The sequence below is a fragment of the Syngnathus leptorhynchus genome, chromosome 11 (genome assembly GCF_054491065.1).
Source record: "Syngnathus leptorhynchus isolate UIUO chromosome 11, UIUO_Slep, whole genome shotgun sequence".
Classification (NCBI taxonomy): Eukaryota; Metazoa; Chordata; class Actinopteri; order Syngnathiformes; family Syngnathidae; genus Syngnathus; species Syngnathus leptorhynchus.
The window spans coordinates 3,172,633-3,192,303 of NC_141205.1; the positions used below are offsets into that span (position 1 = coordinate 3,172,633).

At 43.6% G+C, this 19,671-nt stretch overlaps 3 protein-coding genes across 4 annotated transcripts; all 3 read right to left on the reverse strand.

The window, feature by feature from the left end:
* Positions 1 to 1,103: 1,103 nt before the first annotated feature.
* On the reverse strand, positions 1,104 to 9,347 carry grm6b (glutamate receptor, metabotropic 6b). 2 transcript variants are annotated; one of them, XM_085923718.1, is made up of 10 exons: positions 8,829 to 9,347; positions 6,383 to 6,599; positions 5,886 to 6,021; positions 5,311 to 5,465; positions 5,093 to 5,233; positions 4,810 to 5,010; positions 4,172 to 4,311; positions 3,402 to 4,025; positions 3,023 to 3,334; positions 1,104 to 1,439 (listed from the first exon to the last, which is right to left on the reverse strand). In XM_085923718.1, the coding sequence occupies exons 1-10, from the start codon at positions 9,345 to 9,347 to the stop codon at positions 1,200 to 1,202; spliced, it is 2,685 nt and encodes an 894-aa protein (XP_085779844.1). In that variant the 3' UTR covers positions 1,104 to 1,199. The 2 variants fall into 2 exon arrangements, with proteins under 2 accessions (XP_085779844.1, XP_085779845.1); XM_085923719.1 differs by having other exon boundaries at positions 6,380 to 6,599.
* Positions 9,348 to 10,945: 1,598 nt separating this feature from the next.
* Positions 10,946 to 14,153, reverse strand: comtb (catechol-O-methyltransferase b). The gene is made up of 6 exons (XM_085923745.1): positions 13,994 to 14,153; positions 13,016 to 13,184; positions 12,548 to 12,665; positions 12,224 to 12,417; positions 12,011 to 12,142; positions 10,946 to 11,926 (listed from the first exon to the last, which is right to left on the reverse strand). Exons 2-6 carry the CDS (start codon positions 13,181 to 13,183, stop codon positions 11,747 to 11,749), a joined length of 792 nt encoding a protein of 263 aa, XP_085779871.1. The 5' UTR covers position 13,184; positions 13,994 to 14,153; the 3' UTR covers positions 10,946 to 11,746.
* A 157-nt stretch (positions 14,154 to 14,310) lies between these two features.
* Positions 14,311 to 19,022, reverse strand: LOC147048847 (SRSF protein kinase 3-like). Its single transcript, XM_085923730.1, has 15 exons — positions 19,004 to 19,022; positions 18,096 to 18,346; positions 17,907 to 18,015; positions 17,662 to 17,749; positions 17,504 to 17,591; positions 17,323 to 17,429; positions 17,090 to 17,255; positions 16,788 to 16,813; positions 16,635 to 16,691; positions 16,223 to 16,544; positions 15,527 to 15,624; positions 15,169 to 15,276; positions 15,027 to 15,096; positions 14,842 to 14,934; positions 14,311 to 14,674 (listed from the first exon to the last, which is right to left on the reverse strand). Exons 2-15 carry the CDS (start codon positions 18,328 to 18,330, stop codon positions 14,487 to 14,489), a joined length of 1,755 nt encoding a protein of 584 aa, XP_085779856.1. The 5' UTR covers positions 18,331 to 18,346; positions 19,004 to 19,022; the 3' UTR covers positions 14,311 to 14,486.
* Positions 19,023 to 19,671: the final 649 nt, after the last annotated feature.

A 19,671-nucleotide genomic window follows, 5' to 3' on the forward strand; every position in this document is an offset into this window, starting at 1 on the left:
TGTGTGTGTGTGTGTGTGTGTGTGTGTGTGTGTGTGTGTGTGTGTGTGTGTGTGTGTGTGTGTGTGTGTGTGTGTGTGTGTGTGTGTGTGTGTGTGTGTGTGTGTGTGTGTGTGTGTGTGTGTGTGTGTGTGTGTGTGTGTGTGTAAACACTTGTATAGTTTTGTTGGCGTGACTATTTCATGTTTCAAATATCAGTGAATGCATCGTGGTCATCAAAACTATTTCAGTTAATTGCACTCTTTTCATATCTTCTGTTTTGTAATGTATCATGGTTTGCCAAAATTAGATGTCAATATGAACTGTAGACCAACTTCAATAATAAAGACTATTTTTATTAATGTGGTTTACCCTTGGTCGTGCTTCACTGGTATTTTCTCCAGCAGAGGGCGCTATAAACACTTTTTACCGTAGAGGATGCTGCAAGTGCTGCATTGCACAGCAAACTGATGTTTTATCCTGTTTTACAAGACGCCATTTCACAACAATGTGAACGCTTGTAGTCTGTTCAAAATATCGTTGCAATTATAACGAAACGTCGAATGCGTTTCCAATTTTCAAAGATGAATATGCGGTGTATTTTCCAAACAACTTTTAGTGCAATCAATCCTCAACCCAGCCCTTTTTGAACAAATAGAGGCCTAAAGCTTAATAACACTAAAATCCATGCAGTGCAACCAGAAAATAATATGCCTCGTCAACCCCAGGAGATTTCCACTGTAGGCTTCATTTTTCTGTGGAAGAAAGGTCACCAGACAGCTTTTTTTTTTTTTTCCTAGACAGCATTTACGAGCAACAAAACCTCCTTGATGGTGGTAAATGAGCATTCTTTCTCGTGCTGAAGAATGTGCCTTGAGTCATCTCAAAATGAGCACCCCTTGTATATTAAATTGGAAATATTAGTCACAAAATATCAGGGATTTCTGGATTTGGGGTAAATTTTCTAATTGAATGAAAATTGCCCGAGGCTTTTTTTAGTTTATAATTTCCATCATGGTGAGTTCTTTGATGACCATTGATCTAGAGTCAAATAGCGACAAAAGAAAGAAATCCAGGAACATTGCTGGTGTCTGACATAACAAGAAGAGGAAAGAAACTGACCAGATAAATGCTTTCTTTTTCTTGTTCCATTTCGCTGATAGTGTCAATAAGGGCGCTTGTGATGTCACATGATGAATCAATTGTCTCATTCCAGTTTCCTTTACTGTGATCTGTCTGGTTCAATCTTGGACTCGCCGTTCTGTTTGTCGTTGGATTTCTGCGACAGGTGAGTCGACACGGTGGCCGCCTGCGCCACGGCTTTGAAGCTACGCTTTCGCTTCTGTACGTTCTGCTCCGGGTGGAAGATGATCACGTAGACTTTGGGGATGTAGAGCATACCCAACGACACGGTGGCACTCAGGCTCATGGACACGGTCAGAGTGGTGGTCTGGATGAACATCTTGGAAAGAAAACGGGGCAGATTAAAAGTCTGGGCGTGCACACCTCATTAGGTAGACCCAAGAACGCATAACGGATGACTAACCTATGCAAATGCAGGAGTAATAATCACAGTAAATATGATCCATAGGCAGAAACAGCTATGCGGAACCGACGAATTTACGACCAGTGTATGTACGATATGGAGTCTTTATAGAGCCCTTGACTGACATCAATTCTCAATTGCTCTGGCCAAGCCAACACCAATAATGAAAGTTAACTTCCCCTGAGATTGACACAGATGAATTATAAACTCATTATTCAAGCAAACTGTACCGCTTATAAATAAAACAACACACATGTGCCATAAATAAGATATATTTGTGGCATGAATAAATCATAAATGCTACACTACCAGTAGTCATCTTCAGCAGGATCCCTTCAGAATTTTTTATTTTTTTTATCAGCTCATCCATGCTTTTTATCAGTCACTCAATGACCCACACCCGATTTCTGAAAGGAGCTATAGTGATGTATGGATTGGATTTATGTGCTTATGGCCCATGGCAAGCTTGATGCATTGCTTTAGAAACCGTCAACGGATTGGTGCCTCCAGATGTGAATACAGACAGCCTGCACGTGATCCTGCACATGTAGAGAGGATAAATCATATTTTTATGGGATGCTCAAAAGTCTATATTTGGAAGCCTTATTTGAGTGATGATTTATTGAATGGCTTGTGATTCAAAAGGGTTTGTGTCCATCCCTCAGTTCATCTGACCTATTTCCTTTCCTATGTCTCTTTATTCCCATTTGGAAGAGGTGAAAAGATTTTGAAAGCACCCACCGCAGGCTTGAATTGTTCAAGCCTCACTGGTTGATAAAACATCTCTTTATGAGTCTTCTTTTTTTTTTTTTTTATATTTTCCCAAGTCGTGTTCTTTGTGACAATAGAAATAGCCCGTGAGGTAAATGTAATGCTGCCTCTCAGTAAAAGGATGCCAGGATGTCCAGGAAGTGGAATGGGAAGAAAATAGTAAGAGGCAACCAACTTAGGTTTCATGCGGATCATTTGAAGGATTTCATTACACAGTTGTGTATGCGTGTCATCATTTTCGATTGATTGCAGTTTTCTGCCATCGAGCAACAATACGTTTTTTTCTGTGGCGGACGAAACACTTTGCGTCCATAAATGTGATCACGGTTTCTGGACATTAAGCCACATTAAGCGTTTTACTTGAAGCATTTTAGACTTGCCCCACCCCCATCGCATTTATTTCTCATCTATTTTGAATCAATTTTGGGGATTTTGTTCAATAAGGCCAGGCACACGTGCTCTTAAAGAAATGAATTTAAAGGAAACAAAAAAAATCAAACAAAGTATTGGGATTGATGATTAAACTAAACTCTCAATGCCCAAAATGAGAAACAAATTCACCGGTAGTAGGAACACATTTCCAAAAACAACTGGAAAGAAATGAAAGCAAGGGACTAAATCCAAATCGACTGACGAGACAACAAGGAAACCCCTGGACAAGACATATTGGAAGACACGTGGGACAAGACACACGAGAATTGAAAACCCCAAACATGGCTTGAAAGTACCTTCTCGGTAGATTGCGCCGTGCCAAAGAAGATGGGCACAAAGGCCAGCCAGATGATGCAGGTGGTGTACATGGTGAAGCCGATGGGCTTGGCCTCATTGAAGGTCTCGGGAACTCCTCTGCTCTTGATGGCGTACACCGTACAGGTGATCATCAGAACGATACTGTAGCTCAGACACAGGATGAGAGACAGGTCGGACATGTCGCACTTGAGAACCCCTCGGGCAAACTCGGGATTTGGAGGTTTCTGCTCTTCGTAGTCGATGATGGTGTGCGGGGGCACCACGCCGAACCAAACGAACACGCCGAGTACCTGGAGAGAAAGCCTTGTCGTGAGTTTGAATCCCAGCTAAATGGGAGTCGAATCGGCTCACGTTTACCTGCACCGAGATAAGAATGAAGGTGATAATGAGCTGAGAAGTAGGACTGATGAACTTTGGTGGTGTGACCGACTTCTTGCCCTGTTCGAAGATGCGGTAGATCCGGTTGGTTTTGGTCAGCATGGCGGCGTAGCTGATGCACATGCCGAGCCCCAGAAGCAGCCTGCGGAAGGCGCAAACCGCCACGCTGGGCTCGGCTATCATCAGAAAGGTAATCAGGTAAATGAGGAAGATGCCCGTCAGCAGCACGTAGCTGAGCTCTCTGCCGGAGGCTCGGACGATAGGGGTGTCGTTGAAGCGGATGAACGTGCCGATAACCCCCGTGGTGGCCAGGATGCCCAAAATTGCCAGGAAGACGGGGATGATGGCCCAGGGGGAGCTCCACTCCAGCTTGATGATAGGCGTGGGCCGGCACCCCGTACGGTTTTTCAGGGGTCGCATGTCGAACGGGCACATGTCGCAGCTGAACTCGTCCAGGAGATACTGGTAGCCGTCGCAGAGCTCACAGTGCCAGCAGCAGGGAACGCCCTTCACCATCTTCTTCCTCTCACCCGATTCGCACGGGAAGCTGCAGACGGAATCCGGGATCTTTCGGGCACCGCCTGACCATTGCATCTCCTCCGGCTATGAGAGGAGAACACGTAGGATTGTTATTGTCATGCGCACAAAGTGAGCTCTTCGCAATTTCCTCAACTGTTGTTGTTGTTTAGACCGCTTTGATGGTTGTCCCCAATCAGCGAATGAGTTTCACATCTTGAGCAAATATTTACATTGATTCGCAAGTGGTTTGTCCATTGTCCAATATCCTTATAGCCGGGGTTGGAGACATTGGAAAGCTGGTACTGGAAGATGTCATATCGCCCAGGTGCGTCTCCATTCTCGTTGAACATCACACCGGTTCCCGCACTTCCTGTTGAACGGAAAGCAGGGTTTGAATGGCTTTTGAAATATGAAGGTAAACAAAGTCAGCACAGGCGATCTTTCCAACGCCGCTGCTGCTGCTGCTGTCGTGCCATACTGCCAAAGCTAAGTGCATGATGTGCTTTAGTGAAGGCTCTCCTGCACTTCAATGGTCTTTCACTAACATGATTGGACGTTCCTTTCAGTTGCCCGTAGGCCAAAAAAAAAAAAAAAAAAAAAAAAAAAAAAGCAAGCCAAGGTCGTCTTCCAAGAAGCGAGCGGTGAATACGCTTTTTCCCTTTTTGCAAAAAGGTGACTTTTTCATGAAAGATGATGAAAAGCATTGAATGTGGAGGCAGCCGCAGGGATTTACCGTGTACTCGTTTTAGTCGAGTGCCGTACATTAGCAGACACGACTCACAGAAACCCAAAGTCAAATCTTTTTTTCATGAGCACCACCAGGCATTACGCAAGAGGGGTCAGAGAAAAGCCAACTTTGAGATCCTACCATTGAAATTGACAGAGCGAATGTATTGGAGGAGCATGCGTCCCTCCACGGGGTCCATCTTTTCGCAAACGCCCATGGAACCGGGACACAAGTCCATGTGCATGCTGTGTAAGGCGTGAGCCATGGCGTAAACAGCGTCGATCACAAACTGCACCTTCCCCTCCTGTTCATACACAGAGTCTCGACTTATTCTCTCTTCACCTAGGAGAACACAGACGTGTCACATCAGGTCAACAACATTTGGAATTCTTCACCTCAATGACTTCTGTCACGTGGAATTTACCTGTACATTTTCTTCTGTCGGCTTCGTATTTGATGCCAGGCCGCGTTAGTTTACATTTGAAGTCGTCCTCCCAAAATTCAGCAAACCAAATGTTCCTTCTGTTGTTTTCCAGAGATCTTGTGGTGAAGTATTGGTCAAATCCTGAATCGTTTTTGCAAAATGTATCAGATGAAATTTCCGTCGTTGCGGTAGAGATTCAATTTCTCCGTTTGGCGTACCGTCAATGGAGGCTCTTTTTGGCAAGATAGTGACGGCGCCCTCCGCCACCTCCTCCTGGTCTTGGATGGGGGAGTTCTTGGCCCCCCAGCTGTCGGAGCCAACAAATAGAAAGTGGCCGGTCAAATTGGCCTTTTTAGCAGCTTGCAAGAGTCGCCTGCAAGGAAAAAGAAATTCCGATTTAAGACAAAAGCCAGTAGACAGGATGCATGGAAACGATTGCTCAGATATGTTGCTCAGCTCAAAAAATCGCCAAGAATATTTTGCATTCACTTGATGCAATCTAGACTAATCAGACAGACATTGCTCCGGACAAAAAAAAAAGGAGGGATTTAATTAAGATAAATTCCGAGTCATTGCTTCAAAACTAATTAAATGCATGACTTGAGAATGGCGTTCAAAGTGCAAATCTCTCCATCTCTCTGGCATTGTGCTTTGTTTTTCCTCATATCATTATTTTACCGCGCATATAAATTGTCTCTTTTGAACCGAGTTGCATCTTTCACAGAAGTTCTTGGGAATTTATGTTTTTTGCCAAGTCATCACCATCAAAATGAGCATTTCCTGCTCCACTCACTTGATGTCGTCCTCATTGGCAAAGATGATGACCCCGCGAGCGTTGGATGTCTCCATCAGCCTATTGATGATCTTCTCAAATTCCCCAGGTCTGGGCTCTCGAGGAATTTTTATGGACTGTGCAATACACAGCCCCCCTGTGTTGCACATACACAATATGTTATCATTCTTTTTGTTTGCGCCCGTCCCTATTTGTCTACAAAAACACAAAAAATAGATGATCAAGAAATATACGGGCTTCATATGACAAGTAATTGTTCTTCTGCTGATTAGATTTAATATATTTTTAATCTCAGTATGAACAGTGTGATTAATGGCTGCGAGGGACATGTTAAGATTTCATATTAGCATCACATAATTCAGTGCACGTGTGTGTCTGCGTGAGTGATATCAGGTATCGTGTACCCTGGTAACATCTGAGGAGCCGGGGGCTTCACTCTGTGTGCTGGATATTAAATTAATATTAATGTGACTGCAGTGTAGAATCAGAAAAACAACCTGCTTCTCTGGATATCTGAAGGAAAGCATCAACTCCACTCTCTCCGTAGTTGCCCTCGGATGCTAGTGTTGAGACGTAGTTCCAACCCATAGCTTTCACGATGTCCACCATGGCTTGGGCCTGGTAAGAATCGGGAGGTACCACACGGGAGAAGAACTCGTATCGACTATTATCGCTCAGCTCCGGGGCGGTAGAGGCGTAACTGATTTGGGGAATCTGAAACACACAGATGGATTAAAAAAAAAAAAAAAATAGATATAGATTGTATGTCTTGTTGTTCAAGTCCATCTTGTCAACCTTTTTGACATCTCATTAGCTAGTTAAATAAAGAATGGATTCAAATTGTACAGTTTTACAGTCCATAAATTGATGGATGACGCACTGCAGGGGATTAAAATCCCAAAAGTGGACTATCATTGAGAGAACTCGTTAATTCATTCTCAGAAAGTCAGTCAGTAACACAGCTGTAAAAGCATTTGTTTGAGAGGGAACACAAATGAGAAGATTAATTCAGAGGTGCACTCCGTCTTTACATGGTTTCAACTCTGACCCAGCTAATGCCGCTCGCTCCCTGTGCCTGGCTTAACGGCGGTCACGTAGAGGAAGGTAGACACAAGGGGTAGAGAAGGGAGAAGAAGAGAGGAGAGCCAGAACCATTTCACAGATTATCTGGAAGGATTAGAGGGTTTTTAGTCAAATTACGTTAAGCACAGAGGGAGAGACAGAGATCAGGGACTAGAAAAAGGTTAGCATTTCTCAGTTGTAAGCCATACAATATATTTAATTCTGGAGTACGCTTTGCTGCTTTGCGCTTAACCCCGTCGAGCTTGGCTTTACTGCTCATATGTTCTTCAGAAAGGGATGAGCAGGCTTCTGAATGAACATTCTTCAAGTGTCACTGGCTTCACAACAGTATGGAATCCAAATTCCATGTTGTCGTATCAGTATTGTCAAGGTAACACAAAGTACAACTTGTCGTCGAGGAGGACTGGGCCACTTTCTCAAACAGAATAAATCCGACAAGAATTTCAAAAGGGGTTGAGTTTGCTGTAATTCTCGATTCCTTGGAGTATTTTGCCCCGGAACCTACAAACATTTTGATCAAAGAATAATTAAGCTTTTGCAACTTTAAACAATTTTCACAAAAACATTCTCATTTGTCTTGATTACATGTCTGAAAAATACGTTTGTCAAAATATCCCGAGCAGCAAAAATTACAGCACACTTTTTACTCCCAAAGTTCCAAAGTATCCAAAGCTACTTTCGCTTACACATTGAACAAATGCTAATGTGTAAAGGAAAAAGTTGGTAAGGGAGTTATTGTTATTTGACTGTAATGTCACAGTGAGGCAAATTCAAAACTTGCAGATGCATTTTCAAAAAGAGCCAGCTAAGAAAAACGTTTGATTGTTTGATTCAACATGATTGAATGTGAGCCATTAAAATATCAATTGCACAATATATAATCCCTTTACAATTCCCAGAAGCAGTTTATAATTTGCAAAAGAACATAAAATAATAATATGTCCCATTTCAAAGACGAATTGTAGGCTATTTAGAGTCCAGTCACTTTGCCGTACGACATGAATGATAATAGAAGTCTTTTTTAATTTCCCCAATGTGGTGTGTATGGGTTGAGACGCCGCCGCCGCCTCCTCTGTTTCAGAGCAGATGTTCAGTGCACATCACAGTGTGTGTGTGAGCGGAGAAGTATGTTCAGCAGAGAGTGCAGCACATATGGACAGTTGGCTGAAACACACCATTTAGCTAAATCTACTCCTCCGCAAGTTGCTGTTATCCTGGAACCAATGTCATCCTCTGGCCTGATGCTCTATTTTCAGCCCAGGGTCCTGAGCTGCTGAGAGGGGCTTAGTGGAGGTTGGGGATCTAGAATTCTGTAGTTAACATCTGCCCTGTATGCAAGCTACCACTCCTTGGCTCCCAGGGAGCATCCTCGTCATAAAGAATGCAAGTCGCCCCCGGGAAGGAGAAGAAATGTACTTGACCCATTAATGTCTCGAAAAGTTTGGTCCTTTGAAACCGTCTGTTTTCATCTCGTCGTATTTGTAGTAGATTTGCAGCCATAGCGTGGCGGTAATTCCATGACAACACCACATAGGATTTAGGCTCAGCACATTACTATGAGCAGCGTAATCATCACAGGTCGATTGTCTGGGCAAAAAGCTACAAAACAGATTAGCCGCTGGTGGTCAAGGTTAACTCAACATGCCAGGAAAGCTGGATTTGACTAGGGTGCCCAAATACCCTCATTGAAGACTATCATTGGGGGCCCTGGGCCCATGATACATTGAAAAATAGTCATCAAAATGCTCATTCAGGAGCAATCATAATCCAAGAAGTGGACTTGAAGTATTGATTGGTTAAATATGAATGGATTTCAACCTTTTTCCAACAGTATGCCAGCAAAAGTGGAAGACATCTTACCGAAAAAAGCCTGAGCACGTTGGCCACCATGATGGATACGGAGCTGCCGGAGGCCCCGATGACTCCAACCACCCTCTCTGGTTTGGGGATGATGGGCGGCTCTCCGTTGGAGCAGCGCACGTCGGACGTGTCCTTTTGAATGAGGGCTTGGACAAAAGTCAGCGATTGCTCCAGCGCGTAGGTATCTCTGGAGCAGGTGTCCAGTATCCGGGCTCCCAGTGTGATGTTGGGCAGCAGATCTGGGTCGCTGTTGATCTGGTCCAAAGCGTACAGCATAGCTTCCAAGCGATGGACTCCCTTTTCTCTTTTAATGTCTCCGCAGGGCACTCCCACTGGCCCACGGGAGTGCACTGGGAATAAGCCCCCTAGGGTGATGTCACCTTCAATTTTGAGCGACTGGGGCTGGGTGCCCTGCTGGGCCCGCAAACCGGGAAGCGGCCCCACTAGCAGCATCCACAGCAGTCTGGATAATTTTCCCAGCCAGCTGCAAGGATGGGATGAGAGGCCTTCTGATGTCATGATGCTGACCGGCCGAGGTACTCTCCTTCTACCTTTGACACCTGCAGGGTCATTCACAATGAAGGTATGCTTTTTCCACTTTGACAAGGTCTGATGTCAGCTCTTTCTGGCTTACAGACAGATGATTATTTCTTTACAGGGCTGTAAACGCCAGTGGATTTAAGATATAGTACTCTTTGTGTAAATACACTCACTGGACTAGTTTCACTGACGCAGTCTGCTGAGATCTCAAATTTTATAGAGCTGCATCATAATTTGGGTTTTTATTTCCATTGAGAAATGTTGATTTTTGTTGTATGCAATGAATTTATTTTACGGCAAACATCAGAGCTACTATTATTATTACAACTATAATAAACAGATTGAATTATTTCACATTTTATGAATATTCATTGGGAATTAATTCTTTGAAATTAGTGTACTATGAGGCTGTACCTAATGACAGCTCAGCATGTTGGGGACACGCGACAGTTTGGCTAATTGTGCCGTAATTGAACGTATGCAATGAATACAGAACATGCTTTATGATGATCAGAATGTTGGTTAACAAGTCAAAATAAAAATAAAAAAGTAAATGTCTGTAACACAGAACATGTGCAGCCTGCATCTAGCAAGTAAATATCTTTTATCATCAGCATAGTACACGTAAACGTGATCAATTTGGCAAAATATCTACTGAAACATCTCTAAATTGCATTCACAGAAGTCCATCATCTGTGCTCCTAAAACAACTTAATGGTTACATAAATGGTATCACATTGTGAAAAAAAAAAAGACATCACTCACCTGGCCATTCTTCACCACCTTGTGGACCAGTCTTGATTTTATGGCTCACACGTATCCATATTTCTTTCAAAGCGGGATTCTATCTCAGAGGCAAGGAGTCTTCTGCACACCAAAGATAGATTCTTTATCATCTCACTCGCAAAAAACAAAAAGCCAAACTAAGAGCGCACTAAAAACTTGGAATTGAGATGCATCAAACCTCAAATGAATGCCAGAATTTTAGGAAATGATATCATGGCAGAGTCGAAAAAAAAGTCCAGGGCAGGGTTAGGGAAAAAAAGTGCACTATCACAGCAGTGAGATTCTACAAATCAGCGGCAAATCCCTTAAAAGCTCTCTCATTCTCTCGCTCGTTCTTTTCCTTCTGTGCGCATCTCTGCGCTGGTGCTCCACCCTCCTCCTCCTCCTCTTCTACTCATCTCACTCGCTCCGCTGAACCCACTCCTTCCTCCCTCAGTCAGTCTCTGGGCGCACTAATGGCCACAGATTGGGATTATCATGCAGGCGTCTGTGAAGAAGCCATGAGGTGGACTAGCCCATTTTTTTCCCCTCTCTCCACCCCCCACTATGATGGACCTCAGTCACTTTGAGAGATTAGATGAGTGATTTGATTCATGCGCTCACACACATACACAGAAACAAACATGCCGCGCTCAAGCACACACATCCGTTCGCTCTCATTCTTTCACCCACCTGTCAATATTAGCAACGTGCAAGGAGAATCAAGTCGTTGCATCCGCTTTCGTGGAATTTCTGAAGTTGATTACCCCCGAAATGGCAAATCGCGACAGGGAGTCAAACAAACAGTTGAACAGGTTGACCAGTCAGCACATTTATTAGCATATTGCTTTATGACTCTTTTACTAGCCTGTGGTTAATTCATTAGTAACTCGCCAAGACGCCTGCTTTATGCCTCCAACACTTTTCATTTCTTGCAGTTCAAATTCCACAATTTACATTTCATAACCTGTCAATCAAAAGCTCAAATATGTCAGCGACCAACTTTTTTTCTGTATCAAAAAAAAAAAAAGACTCATATTTGTGTTCTATTTATTGTTAAGTGTCTACATTGGGGAAATATATTGAACTTTAAAGTGAAATACAACTTGGGCGTACTTTAGTGGACCACTACCGCTAGTGGGTACTTTGAGGATCACTGGATGACGACATGAAGAATACACTTACTGATGTAATTCTTGTTTTTCCATTTGATTGTTTCATCCATCCACTTTGCGAACTGCTGGAGCCTATCCCAGCTGACTTCTTGCAGTCGCCGAGGGACACCCTGAACTGCCAATCACAGGGCACACATCGCCCGACAACCATTCACACTCACACCTACGGGCAATTTGGAGCAGCCAATCTGCCTACCTTGCATGTTTTTGGGAATGTGGGAGGATGCCGGCCGGGGTACCTGGAGGAAACCCACGCAGGCACGAGGAGAACACGCAAACTCCACACAGGAAGGCCGAAGTCAGAATCAAACCCTGCAGCAATAAACTGCGAGGCGGATGTGCTAACATTCGTCCAACGTGCCACTAATTTGATTCTTTCATTTTTTTAAATTTTTTTTTTATCGCTTCCTATGACGGTGGTACAAAATTGGACAGAAACTACCCTAAGAAAATGGACTTCTCCAAGCCATCCTCTGCCTTTGTATACTCCAGATGAGATTTGAAGTACTGGCTTTTATACTGCGGGCTGTGCCGGACGTACTCCAGGTAGTCCGGCGTGCCAGGACAGATAACGTTATCGGCCAGCAGGATACTCCCTTTCCTCAAAAGACCGCATTCCTGAGGAAACAGTGTCAAAGTTAGTGCTATGCAGGGAGGGGCGGGGCGCTAACGTCAAAACGCCACCAGTAGAAAATAACCTGCCTCCATCAGTTTGGTGTCGAGAAGGTAACGATTCTTCCAGTGGTCCAAAAAAACCAAATCAAATGTTTTGACTCCAAAATGCGCCTTCAGTTTCGGGATCCATTCAGCAGAATCCCCTTCAACTAACTGCACCTGCAGAATGAAACACAAGTACATCTCTGTCTCCAACTGCTTGATTGAGTTGATGGAAAAGCGCCACAAGCCTTTGTTTACCTTGTCACCAACACCCGCCCATGCAATGACTTGCCGAGCGATAGCGGCATAGTCGGGATTAAATTCAAGTGTAATGAGCTTGGCGTGAGCTGGCAGTAAACTGGCGATACGAACTGTGGAGTAGCCGCAGTAGGTGCCCAGCTCAAGCACACAAGATGGATTGGCCTCGGACACCACAGAGTCAAGAATGCAACCTATGGCAAACATGACAATTACCACAATATAAGAGAGCATGGATAGTATTTTTTAAACAGCTATCAAAACGGGTCTCACAAAAGCGGTACATACTTTTTTTTTTTCCTCCCCCAAACAATATCTCAGTACCTTTCTCGTCGCCTACGTTCATGGCCCACTCATTGTGGGTGCAGAAGTCATCAATGGCTTTAACCACGCTTCGAGGATGTCCTCTTGTGGCCGTTTTTTGTACTGCAGCAAGGAGCCTCTAAGAGGAAAATCAAAACAGTACAGACAGGCACAATGTAACTGTAACTGTCCATTTGTTTTGATATTGTTCAAATATAAATATGGCCAAACCTCATTTTTGAATTGCTCATTTGTGCTTTTCAAATGAGCACTTGAATGAGGCCGAAAAAAATGCAACAGTAAAGTATGGTTAGTTAAGGGCCTCCTACTTTTTAGTTGCTATTCCAAAAAATATGAAAAAAAATATGAATTCTTTCACCACCCCGATTTTGATTAGGTTGTCTTATCTTCTAGCCTTTAGGCTAAATGATTTAGACTTTTTCAGTTATACGAGTCTACTTTCACTTCCGAGTGTGTCTGAGGTCACACCTGAGGACGTGTGGACTGGGTCAGCTTGTCCAGTACCCATTCCACAATGACATCATGCCAGATGAGCGCCAGGCCTCCGTGATACTGCACAGCGCTGGGGATCACCCATTTATATAGCGAATACAGTAGAACTGCTCCGCCGGCGCAGCTAGCTACCAGCCACCACATCCTGCAACCAAAAAAAAAAAAGGTCAGTTAAGCAGCCAGTACTGCTCAATCATACATCACAAGCTATTCGAGAAGAATAGAAGCTCCTAGGCTCTCCCTTTGTACTGGGCTAATGAGATGGGTGTTTACTATTCAGTGATGCTGTCATCTCTTTCAGTATCTTCCCGGCCAAGGACAATATGATGAATATCATTTCATATCCTCTGTAATAAAAAGAGAGTGTGTACAGCCATCTTGGTGTATTTTTTACCACGCAGGGATCAAATATCAAGTTGGACATCCATGAAATGGGGGACAGGAGGAACAAGCAACATCATACACCCATACGACCATGCCAAAGCTTTTTTTTTTTTTTTTCTGTGTGTAGCTATGGCAGGCAACAGCCATACACAGAAAAGCGACTATGAAAGCCGAGCCAGGGTTGAGCTAATGCCTTTTGATTTGCGCTTTGAGTTGCATGGCAACTGGCTGCAGGTTAAGGGGGCTGTGTCACAAAAAGGCGGACTAAGCGGACTTTAACCTTTCCTTGTACTATTCGCACAGGCAAAACAACAGATGTAACTTGACGTCACCATTCAACATGCAGACTAGAGAATAAGATGGCTTCAAACAGAGATTGTGCATCAGAAAGGAATCGACAGTAAATGACGGAAATCTACAATTTGAGTGCTGTCATTTTTTTTTCTCTTTTTCTTACATGCACATGAGTGGTCAGTGTCATGACTTGCAGAGCCCCTTCAAGGAGGAGTTCGAAGCTGCCACGATGAACACAACTCACAGCCTTTAAGCCAAGAGAAAACTCAAACTTACGTTTCAGGTAGACGCCGTGTGTCGCCTCACTCCTCCAAGCAAAACTTGCAAAAGTCACTAACGAGGCATGTCGACGTGTGCTTGCATTCACACTTAACTCCTCCCCCTTCTCCTCCAACCTTCTCTGAGCGCAGCTCCAACGTGAGCATGCAAGGAATGCGCCACACAAAATGACACTTAGCTCCTCCTCCTCCTCAACGCAAACTGATTTATTAGTGAGTACAAAACGTCAGCCAGTTCAAATGTAAAAAAAAAACAAAAACAAAAAAACCTCAAGTCAAACTAGAACGTATACTTTTTGAATACCTACGTAATAGAAAACAAGTTGGTCATTCTGTCTGAATCCAATGGAACTGCCGTAAATATGCAAATCGCCTGAGGGGAAAAGGCACAAGACTTTGCACACCATGCCAGCACCAGATTTGTTCAAGAAAGTCCTCCAAGTCCAATGAATGGGAGAAAAGAAGGCCACGGCCAAAACAAAGAGGTCAAGTTAGGTTGTTGTGATCCACGGGTGTTTGAGACATTGGGCCGCTGTGGCTCTTTTTTCCGGCTGAAGATGCAACATGGTCAAGAGGAAGGAAGTGAACCGGGCCGCTTCGTCCTGTGGCCACTTGTACTTGTCCAGCAGAATTTCCAACAAGCTCCACGGCTTCAGCTTTGAGATGCGCCTCAGTTGTCCTGGATGAAGTTGACAACCGAGTCATTAGTTCTCACAAAATCGCCGTAAGATTCACCTGGAAAAATTCAAGGGGGGGGGTCTCGACTCGAATTTCTAACCTACCCACCCTGAAATTGCATGGGCAGAGCTGAGATAGTTCAAGTTTGCAGACATTAGGATGTTTTACCTTTTTGGTTGAAGAATCTTTTGGATTTTTTCCCCGAAAGGGCCAACTTAGATGGAAGAGGTCCCAGCAGCTCGATGATGTGTGCAATATGATCTAAAATGACATCCACAACATTCTAATCTATTACTGCTTGATATATGTGGTCTTCTTATTCTCATCATTATTTCAAAGCTAACAAAGCCAACCTTCTTCACGGGAGAATGTGGTCCCTGACTGGGGGTCAAATAGATAGTCTCCCGTTGCGAGCTCGAAAGCCTACACAAAACACACACGGTTGGGTGTCTATGATCATATTTATGAGCTGAAGTTGACTGTTGCCCTTCTCACCATGCAGGCAGTGCTCCAAATGTCAGCCGGGGTGCTGTAGTCAGCACCAATCAGGACCTCCACTGAGCGGTATTGACATGTCTGGATGTCCTCACAAAAGTGTTTGTCCTATGGGACCACATGGATTGCACCAGACCACAATATTTAGTCAGTCAAGTGTTCAGTCATCATGGCCTGGATTGTAATCGGCAATGGTGAGTGTTTTCTCTCCAGATGTTATCAATACCTTTTCACTCATGGCTTGTTACAATCGATTCAACCAAAACACATACTTCTTCACTTGACTTGACCAAAAATGCTGTATGATACCTCCAATATAAATAACTGTAGATTCTTCTCTGATTGTTCTGTCACTCACCAGCCAGCAAGCATTGCCCAGGTCAGCAATTTTAACAAGCAGCTTGTCGGCATTATGCGGCAGTAGGAGGTCAAGAGGCCCCTCACAGTCATTGTTTCCTAAGAATGAAAAAAAAAAAAAAAGCCAAGGATGTCACTCATTACATTCACTTGGAGTATTCGGGTTTTGCTCAGATGGATTCCCATGGTTGAACTTGTGTGTTTGCATTTTCCCCAACTGCCTGGTCTGATAAGATACCAATCCTAAAAACAAATGCTCAAGAGTCTCACTCTTATTGTGTGTGAACTAAGCAGGTCCATCTCACCCACAGGCTAGTTAGTTCCACTTGCAGCATCCTATAACCGCATTCCATCACTAAAAGCTATTTTCAATCTTTTGCCCACTGTGAAGCTAAGTTAGGTCAACATTTGGCTGTATTAGCATAGCATATCAATAATAGGAAATTTTATCATCCAAATCAAACGCCAAATAAGGAACTTAAGTGGTGAATACAATACTCATACAGTACACTGCAATGATAATACGCCTCCTTGTGGTCTTAAACTGGTATAGCATTTGGTAAGGAACACAATAGATTGTGGGTAATCATGCTCTAAATTTTTGTTTGCTCTTTTTTTTTTTTTAATCTAAATTAAATCCAGTTTGTCAGTTATGTTGATCATTCTTTATGATTATTCAAGAATTGCAAATACTGACCATGAGGAGAGAGTTGTTTGTCTGGCATCTGATGTAAAAATAAAGATCTGGACGCATCTTGGGTGATGTCTGGCAACGAAGAGGAGAAGTTTCTGTGACTGAACTCAGGCGAGTCCAGCCTGTCGGACAAGAGCAAGGTCTGTCTCCTTAAGGTGACGTCAGAGGCCGAGAGCAATGTTTGACAGGTGCCAGACGGAGTTGTAACATCATATAGGCCATCGTGAGGTTGTTTATGACTTGGCTCGGATGCATTCGCCTTGGCTCGTTGCTTCCTTTCTGTCCATCTCAGGCGTTTTAGATGTGACCTTGAGGCCTTGCTAGACTGCGGAGAGAAGAAGTTGCAAGCGACATTTCTCACGCCCCTCCACACACACACAATTTAAAGTTCCCCAAAACACAACATAACACTTACCCAATTGCCAATGTTGTGGAAAACCCCCGTCAACCTTCCCATTAATTTGGACAAACTCTAAGGACGGGGGGGGGGGGGGGGGTCAAATTGATGACTCATGCAATACATTTTCAGACATATGTAAATATTAAATAAATGTTTCAATATACACACCTTTTTTGGTTTGGCAGTTGAGCTCTCTGGAGAGGAAAGAAAATAAAACTTTTTAGAAGGTCCACTCAGCGGGACAGTCAACTTTGATGCAGTTTAATGAATTATGCACTAACTGTCCTCGAGTTAGATACGATCCATAAACAGGAAACACAGATGGCTTAGTGTGGACATCTCCAAAGTCCCACACAAGAGCCACAAAAAAAAAACTCCTTTGTTTACTAAATTTAGCAACATATTTGTAAAACTTTTCACAACTTGAAACATTACTCCCTTTATGGGATTTGAAGAACTCAAACACTAACTTGGTTCACTGGTCAATACGGCGGAATCGGGCAGTTGCCACAGTTTGGTGTCGGCAGCCAGTTTCTGTATGTAAACATCGTCCACACGCAAGAGGATGTTCTCCGGCTTGATGTCTGTGTGTATGATCTTGCACTTTGTGTGCAAGTATTCTAAACCTTGCAGAACCTACAGTAAGGATGACGAAAAGTTACAGGAATAGAATTTTTTTTTCAGATAATCTTGGGAAAGTCACCTGTCTGATGATGCTTTTGACACAAGGAAGCGGAAGACCAGTGTAGTTGGATTTGACGATCCACCTCAGGAGTTGGTGGCCCAGCACCTCCAGGACCATGCACACATCTTGTGAGCAATTAAGAACATCACTTGATATCATAGAATCGTTTTGTTTTGGGGTAGACTCCGAGTAAGGATACGCTCTCCGTTCACTCCAGAGATCCTGAAGTCATGGATGAGGTGCACAATTGTCTCCCGTTTAGGATCTCTGGGGTCACTGTCCCTCACCTGATAGCCAAAAATATATTCAACTCGAGCAAAGAGCAACTGAAGCATGCCTGGAACTGAGCTCACTGACACATTTGAGAAGTTTGATCTCATCCATGGCTGTCTCTGTAAACATCGGAGCACTCTTTACTACCTTGAGAGCGACAAAGTGCCTTCTCCTGCATAGAAATAAACAAAACGTTTGTATCCCCAATATCCAGGAATAATCCCTATGGGAATGTCGACTTTGTCTTATTTCCAAATCTGCCATTCTACATTCCCGTGGAATTGTATTTTTGATATATTTCCCAAAACATTTCCACTATCCATACTTACATCATATCCCAGCAGAGCCACACAGTGGAAAAGTGACCCCATCCCAACTTTTTGACCACCTGGTATCGGTCCTCAAAAATCTCTCCAACCTCTACAGGATAATAACCGCCTGCAACACAAAGTGTCTTGTAAATGAAAAGTGAAGCTCTAGCCAGGGTAGTCAAGGTTTGGTGCTGGCGTGTCGTCTACCGATCCCATAATCGGACGGGTTCTCCTGTTCGTCGAGCTCCGGCGGGGGAGGACGGGCTTCAACTGGATGACAACGTGGTGGAGGAGCTGGAGTGGCTGGGGGAATCGATTTCAGACTCCCGGGTGGGGTCGAGGGCTCAGGGGCAGGATGAGCGCTCACGTTTAGTCGTATTTGTCGCTCGGGGGAGGTGGCGGTAACGAGGGCTGATAGAGTGGCAGCGTAGGATGTGGACATTTTTAACAGGAGCCTGCTGAGTCCAGATGAGAGTGACACTTAAAGAGCGGTCGAATAAAACGTGGACATGAGGCGCTTTCTGAACAACTCGCACAAGATATTTATTCAACCCACCAGTGCCCTTATTAAGGACTGCGTAACCTTCTTCATAAATTCATTTTCTTTGATAAGATGTTTGATGTCATTCATCACCCTTTTCTATCTGGTAGACAGAACTTTGTCTTAAGGGATTCCACAGGGTTCCATTTTAAGGCCCCTGCTTTTCTCCTTATATTGTCTGCCCCTGCGCTCCATTTTGAGAAAGCAGTCTTTTTATAATGGTGCACATAAGTAGCATGATGTGTTTATACGTGTATATCACTTGAGCTAGCTTGTTTGTGTCACTGGATGAATCTTTGTAGTGACATTTCCAATGAGCCATGCAGTCATAAGTATTTTTAGCCAGACAAATAGCGATACACGATCTTAAGTGAAAGCACACTGTTCCAAATGTCGTTAGATTCAATTTTAGTGCCTTGTTGTTGTTGAAAAACAAGATTCCAAATAAATTTTTTTTTCAACCATATAAAATTGAAGTGTGAGCAATTTCCCATCCATATGCAGACAACACACCGAGGAACAAGTGGCACCAAGATCATTCATTCCTACTAAATAAACTCGGAAATTGACTTACTTGGTGTCTGATATATTCCGTTCTGATCTTCCCGTAACAAGCACAGTGCACAAAGTTAGCCATACACAGTACCTCAGTCTCGTATGCTCCGGTGGGACTGCCAACACTCAGTCCAGGAATAGCCACGCACTTGACGTGCGGTGCGGGCCGTGTTGCTGCATGGCTGCTGCAACAGCAACACACCGCCCTTGTAAATCTATACTGGAAACAACATTTTGACAGCTGTGTGTGTGTGTGTGTGTGTGTGTGTGTGTGTGTGTGTGTGTGTGTGTGTGGGGGGGGGGCTCATTTTAAAATTGACCTTGTTGAAACAGAATTGAACGAGGTAAATTAGCATGTGGATGTGCAAATATATTCAAAGGCACCCGATATTATTGAAATATTTACTTTAACAGTAGAGTCATTGACTATTTTTTAATTTAATGATTGACAATCAATGTTATTTTGTAACGATTATCAGCCAAATACCTCCTTGTCCACTAAACCTAGTGACAGCCTTGGATGCCGGTAAGAAAGAAAAAGTACCACATTTTTGAGGCACCAAACTCTAGAGGCGCTAAAACGCTTTTGAAATGTATTACCTTCACTGATTCTTTCTTGTTTTATCTTAGTCCAATTTGTTTCAGACTTGTTGAACAGGGAATTATTGTGGAATCAGATATATGTAC

Bases quoted from the DNA above. Each gene is read 5' to 3' on its own strand.
- grm6b (XM_085923719.1), bottom strand. From the start codon at position 9,347: ATGACATCAGAAGGCCTCTCATCCCATCCTTGCAGCTGGCTGGGAAAA. The intron at 6,600-8,828 runs GTAAGATGTCTT...TGTGTGTTTCAG, and splicing joins ACGTGCTCAGGCTTTTTTCG to ATTCCCCAAATCAGTTACGC. The intron at 5,011-5,092 runs GTAAATTCCACG...GTGTTCTCCTAG, and splicing joins CGACAGAAGAAAATGTACAG to GTGAAGAGAGAATAAGTCGA.
- comtb (XM_085923745.1), bottom strand. From the start codon at position 13,183: ATGTGGTGGCTGGTAGCTAGCTGCGCCGGCGGAGCAGTTCTACTGTAT. The intron at 12,666-13,015 runs GTGTGACCTCAG...TTTTCCTCTTAG, and splicing joins CCCAGTCCACACGTCCTCAG to AGGCTCCTTGCTGCAGTACA. The intron at 12,418-12,547 runs GTACTGAGATAT...TGTTTGCCATAG, and splicing joins GAACGTAGGCGACGAGAAAG to GTTGCATTCTTGACTCTGTG.
- LOC147048847 (XM_085923730.1), bottom strand. From the start codon at position 18,330: ATGTCCACATCCTACGCTGCCACTCTATCAGCCCTCGTTACCGCCACC. The intron at 16,814-17,089 runs GTTAGTGTTTGA...TTTCCTCTCCAG, and splicing joins CGTATTGACCAGTGAACCAA to AGAGCTCAACTGCCAAACCA. The intron at 15,625-16,222 runs GTCAGTATTTGC...TTTCATTCTTAG, and splicing joins CAAACAACTCTCTCCTCATG to GAAACAATGACTGTGAGGGG.